Source organism: Bacillus rossius, chromosome 11 (assembly GCF_032445375.1).
Source record: "Bacillus rossius redtenbacheri isolate Brsri chromosome 11, Brsri_v3, whole genome shotgun sequence".
NCBI lineage: Eukaryota > Metazoa > Arthropoda > Insecta > Phasmatodea > Bacillidae > Bacillus > Bacillus rossius.
This window is the reverse complement of record NC_086338.1, coordinates 15,633,287-15,639,672: the sequence shown is the minus strand read 5'-3', so window position 1 is coordinate 15,639,672 and position 6,386 is coordinate 15,633,287. Positions and strand designations below refer to the sequence as shown.

At 35.1% G+C, this 6,386-nt stretch overlaps 1 protein-coding gene across 1 annotated transcript in view; it reads right to left on the bottom strand.

Moving 5' to 3' along the window:
- Positions 1–2,789: 2,789 nt before the first annotated feature.
- Positions 2,790–6,386, bottom strand: part of LOC134536423 (filaggrin-2-like) — a 185,193-nt gene continuing 181,596 nt past the window's right edge. The window contains exon 5 of the mRNA XM_063376136.1: positions 2,790–2,913. Coding sequence (XP_063232206.1) covers positions 2,790–2,913 — 124 coding nt within the window. The remainder of the gene's footprint in view (positions 2,914–6,386) is intronic.

The window sequence follows — 6,386 nt, the reverse complement described above, 5'->3', positions numbered from 1 at the left end:
TTGGAGTGGAGGGCTGAGAAGATGAAACCAGTGGGAGGAGAGTAATTGCTGCTCACCAACTGACGGACCGAAGAATGGAAGAAAGTGAGTTTAACAGGGCATGACGACCGCATCGCACCAACTTTGTTATTATTGCTCCGCACATCAATATCCGCTCACAGGCTGTTGCTTGAAGTCACTTATAGATCCCGCCTCGCGTGGCCTTGATGTCTGGGAGACTTTGATCTTGTTCCATACTTTCATTCATTTAAAGATCTGCACTTTGGTGTGCCATTCACAACTACTCTAAAACTTATAATCCAAGTAATAATAACATATTATGCAAAATCATTTCTTATCAGGAAAAATGTACTTACATGTTAAGCAACTATAATACTTATGTCTATCCAGTTATTGGGAAGAATGTATAATATTTTTATTTGCTGTGAAATCACATTGCAAAACGTACTTCTTTTAACTAGTTTATAAAGACCTTGGGAATATGTATTAATTTACGTATTTGGATCGTCTTTGAAATATTATAAACTTAAAATAATTCTGTACTGTGACTTATTTGAATGACCTAGGATAAAAATACTACCATTTATATTTATTAGATAGGGTATGCTTCTATGTCGTAGAAATAATACATGGTAATGATTATTTATGTAGTTTGTCAGAGGTACACCTATTTGAGGAATTAAATAAACATATGTATTAAAGGTACGTGTGGCGTATTGGTATAACACAGACAAACCATCGTGTTTCTGTAATTTTTATTTTTTGTGTTCATAGAATTGGCGTATTTCGTAAGTCACTGATTGGGTTTCTTCTAAGCGCTCTAAAATATATTTAAAATTATTGTATTTCTTCTTCAAATCTTTATTCATAACTATTTATGCTAGTTGATTTTCTACATTTTATGTCATAATCTCATACATCATTCTTTCTGTGGAAAATTCTAGTAAATATGTTTAATGTGTAAATAAATGTCAGTACTTTTTGGTATTGTGTATTATTTTTGAGCTTGTTAAAAGTCTGGTTTCTAGTCTGCAGTTTAACCGATCTTCACAACTTTGAGCATCGAATAATGTATTATTCAGGTGTCCAATATGTGGTTATCTGAACTGGCGGAGTGCTACACTCCCCCCTCATCACTCGCGCTGACCCTGTCTGTGCACACCTCTGGGAGCGCACACCCGGGTGGGGTCACCAGCGACCCTGGCAATCCGTCCTCCAGCTGCCGTCACGCCACGTGTCTCAAGGCCGCAGCTATGTCCGCTCGAGAGTAGTCCTGCCAGTAGCTGGGCTTCTGGGATGTAGCCGTGCCCTTGGCGAATAATTCACCGACGTTGCAGTTACCTAGAACCTACCTACTTACCTACACTCAGTAGGTAACTGCTCCCTGATAGTTACCTAGGACCTACCTATTTACCTACCCTCAGTAGGTAACTGCTCCCTGATGATGGCGACTGCAATGTCAACCGAAACGTCGGTGAATTATTCGCCAAGGGCACGGCTACAACCCAGAAGCCAAGCTACTTCAGACAATGGCCGTGAAAGCCTGCGAACATTATTAATAGTCCTACCACTCTCTCCCAAGCCTCGTTCACTCACGCTTAGAATACCACTTTCTCCTACGCTTCAAGTCACCAACACTAAATAATAGTTTAGTTGAAATAATTGCGTAGCATGTACAGCACGACACCGACAGCTGTTGAAAAACATTTTGCTTTCCAAATAGGTATGATGGAAACCATAATTACAGCGGCTAGTTTTTAATTAACTTAAAAGAAGTGGCAACATATGTGGTGGAATTTGTTGGAAACAGTACGCGTTGAACCAAAGTTTTTAGTTCAACCTCGATTAAAACATTATTATTGCTTTAGACAATGTATAGTTTTCTCATGACTTCCTCATTTTTTTCCAAACTTGTCACATCTAGAAGAAAAATTTACAGCATTAAAAGAATTGTGATAATTTTTTTCTCGTCCAGTGTTTAATACTAAAAAAACTTAAACTGACTGGTTTCAGTAGGTATAGGTCTATTTATAAAACTCTGAAATAATTTACATATTACATTCTTGTATCACGGAATTCTAATTAAATAAGATAAAATAGTCAAATAATTTAAAGCAAATAAAAAAAGATTTTATATTAAATTTCGCTAATATAGAAAAATTATATTATTGTAATTCCATATAATTGATGAATTATTTTATGTTAAGAAAATTTTTAAAATAAAAAATTAATTTCCATGATACAGTTATTAAAAATTAAAAGAAATTAATGGCTATTTATTTTCATAAACTGTTGAACATTATATATATATATATATATATATATATATATTAACTCAGTTAACAGAAAGTGGTGTGGTATGTATTTTAATATAATTGATAATCAAAGATGTTTCCAACATTCTCTTAGTTCGTTTTAAATTTCTGCATTTGTAATTGTTTTGGTGCGATGAACGTGCTATTATAACTGAATTAAATTCTGCTACCCTTGGAAAATCCTGAATATTGTTTGCTAAATTATTATTTCTTTGCATATTTTTGTGAAATATATATTTTTTAAATCGCACGGATTTCAGTCGGACACAAAGCAGTAAGTGGTGATACTTGGCGGTGACAGTGGCGGTGACGCCGCACTCACCTGCTGGTCGCGCGGACGACTGGTGCTTCGCGGCGCGAGACCCGTGACGCCACACTGACTACTGCCAGCACGCGCCACGCGCCGGACAGCCGGAGGAGGGGTGGGAGGCGCGCCTACCCTCGCGCGCATGCGCCACCCCCTATCACCCCCTCTCAAGCGCCACCCTCGCGGCGCGAGCGCCCTTCTCCGCCACAAGGGGACGAGACGCAACCCGCCACGCTGCGCCGCTCGGCGGGCGGTGTTCCGCCCCTGCTCGTGCGTAGCGCCCGAGCATTACTGACAGTCACAACACCACAACCTATTAACAACTACCGTCTTTGCTTCGTCGTACTTCAGAATGTCCTCGGAATACTGAATTACACCTAATTTTATGAATAAAAAAATTCTGTTACAGAAAATACCTAAATGCGATTGCACTGACTAAGTAATTTTTTTTATATCAGACAAACATACGAAGTGAAAGTTCAAAACATTTTATGTATGGACAATTAAATTATATCTTCTGCTTTGTTAAAATTTGATGACCAGTTGGTAGCCAAACAAGCTACGTTTTCACATACATCACTTAAAATTTAATTTCGCAGATATAAAAACAAAGAAGATTCTAAATCCAAAACCTTCTTGCCACTGCTCAAATGAAATTGGTAAAAAATGTAAACTGCTCTTAATAATAACCATTCAATGTTTTAAAAAGTTTTTCGAAAACAATAAAATGATGATTTTCAGTATGGTGCAATAAAATGGGTCTTTATTCCCTCCTGGCTTCACCTCCCACGCCTAGGATCTGGCGTCGTGTTTGCCTAGTGTGTGTACACCCCTTTAAGATACCTCCTCGCCCACATGTCAAAAAAATGCTGCAGGATCTGCGAAACATGTAGTCACTTAATTCATATTTGGACATAAAACATGTGTTACTTATGTAAATAAAATTGTGGAAAAAAATGGTATTTTTGATGGTTAACCTGAAAAAAAAATTATTCTAATTTACTTTTATCAAAAGTAATTCCTATAAATAATAATCATGTATTTTAATTTTATGTGAATGCAAAAGCACTTAAGATTTTTTTACTGAACTAAAAGAAAAATTACTTTTGTTTAGTATCGTTACTGTGGATAGTTATTTATAAAAAAAATGTTGAACCATTCCAGAGAAGGCATGAAAAAGAACAAATATTATAATAAATATTTTCACAATTTACTATACTAGAAAAAATTTATAGATACTGTTATTTATAAACCTTCATCTCATCCAGGATATGATAAATTATTGACCCCTAGGATAAAATACTGGAAAACCTCATCGCCCCTCATGAGGTGATGACTAGTAATGAAACACCTACGCGTACAGACAAAGAACATGTGCCACTCTCTCCCACAGGCTAAACTCAGAATACATCTCCCTGTATTTCCTTTTACCTCGACTTCATTCCTCGACTCTGTGCTCCCTGACTGCGCTCCCATCTCTCCCCGGTCGACTGTTCCTCTATAATAACATGCCCGCGGAAGATGATTGTATTTGCGACAGACATAAGAACGTTCATCTTCCCCTATAGATTTATTAACATTTCGTTGTTCCGATCCGAGGTAGCAATAACAAACTTATTTCTGGGCTGAATTATGTTTTATCAAAGTACACTTAAAACCAATTTTTTCAACTCGGCGATATTCAAGGTGCTCCTACCTTAGCAATATGCCCTAATCAAGCTCGTAATATTATCTACCAATAAATATACCAATTCCGTCTCTGGGTATGGATTTCCTTAAATATATTAACCTATTTCGTTATCGTTATGACATGACGCTGAATTACCTTATATTTTTATAAAAAATAATAAAAAATTAAAGAGGAACATGCTAACAAAGGCTTCTTTATAAAATTCACACTCAATAAAAGGTCCACCATGCTAAGAGACTTGTGGCACTTGTATGAAAATCCATACTAACTTCTTTAATCATAGTCTTCGACTGTCTTTTCCTCTTTTTCAAGGCACATGCAGTAAATTACATTTGCTTTGATTAGCTTTTTGACTAAGAGATTTGTGACTTGTTTCTTAACGCCGTTTTACAAACAATGTTCTACATACCACTGTGCCAGAACATAAAACACAAACTGTTTATCACCTTTATTAATCATGCCATATTTCTCAGTCCACCAATATTGAAAGTCTCTTTGACACTTATCACTTTTTTTTTTTTTTTGGCAAACTAACCATGCCGACGGATACGATTTAAAAACGTTGAAAACTGTTCAAAACGTTGAAAAACTCAAATGCAGTCAACGACTCACATACTTAAACAAATGAAGACAAAGACAAATGAAGTTCACGCTCACTGTTACCGTTCTTAACGCGTCATCCGTGTCGTAGACCATTGTGAATTTATAATTAATGTAAATGGAAAACAACTTATACATGTTTGTATTTTACTTCAAGCAAATTTCTTCACTTTAAAGACTAACTATGTTAGGTAACATTATTTGACGTAAGTGAAAACTTGGTTGATTTTTATTTAAAGGAATGAAATAAAAAAACAACTAACATGACTGTGGGACCACCACTTCCTTAAGGAGTGAAATTTTAAAGAGAGGAGGGATTGAAACACTTGGTTGAAATTACTCCAGTTTTGGAATCACGCGTAATCTTGGGTTGAGAGACCTTTATTCACAAATGTGTATCCATATATGTTCAATGGAATCTAATAATAAATTAATGGACATATGATAGCTGAAATTTTAAACATAAACCTATTTTTGCAATTTTTTTTACAAATAGTCACATTTTTTATGCTAACGCCAGGTCCAATCTCAGATTTACGGATTAACAGCTGCGAAATTATCCAAAAGTATGGAGAAACATACAAAAATAAAAAATACGACAATTATAAACATTAATTTTAAGTATTCGAAAAAGTACACAAAAGTACGGAACAATTACGCTTAAGTATATATGAGTATGTAGAAGTATGCAAATGCTTACAATAACCTGGGTGCGTGCCATCCGTGCGCAGAGAAACTCTAGAATACTACGTATGTATGAGCATGTATAAGTATGTATCAAGTATGCGAGTGATTAAGTATGCGAGTAGTCTATTCAAGGGAACAGGTATACATGCGTGCAAGTATGTCATCGTCTTACTCTACCAGCTGTAAATAAATCTCTAAAAAATTTAACTCATTAAGATTAATTTACATTAATTAGTTATGTATTAATATATCATATGTTTAATAAAACTAGAATATTTGTTAATTTAATAGATTAGTTAGGCGTTCTTTCGTGAAAAAAATAATCCGTAAATGATTTTGACATGTGTATACTACATACGTGTAACGAGAAACGCCGTTAGGTATTCTGAATGTCGCTGACGTAACCCACCGTTCACACTAATTTAAATGTTTTAACCTATCACAACCACTAAAACACAACATTTTACAATATATTATATATATTGAAGTTATACTAAGTTTACTACCCGTTTAAACGATTTGAATGCGCTCATAACCTGATAAAATTTGCTGGCCGTAAAAGATTTATTTCATAATAAAAATTTAATAATATTAGCTTACCTCGTGGCATCTTCAGGATATTGCTGCTGCTGTACCACTGTCAGATATTTGTATGAATAATTCCAATATTTTTAACTAAAACAAATTGACATTGAATGTCAGATCCATATAATATTCCATCCATTACTAAACTATATAAAAATAACACATGTGATGTTGTAAAAAGTACCTCGAGAATCGACACACA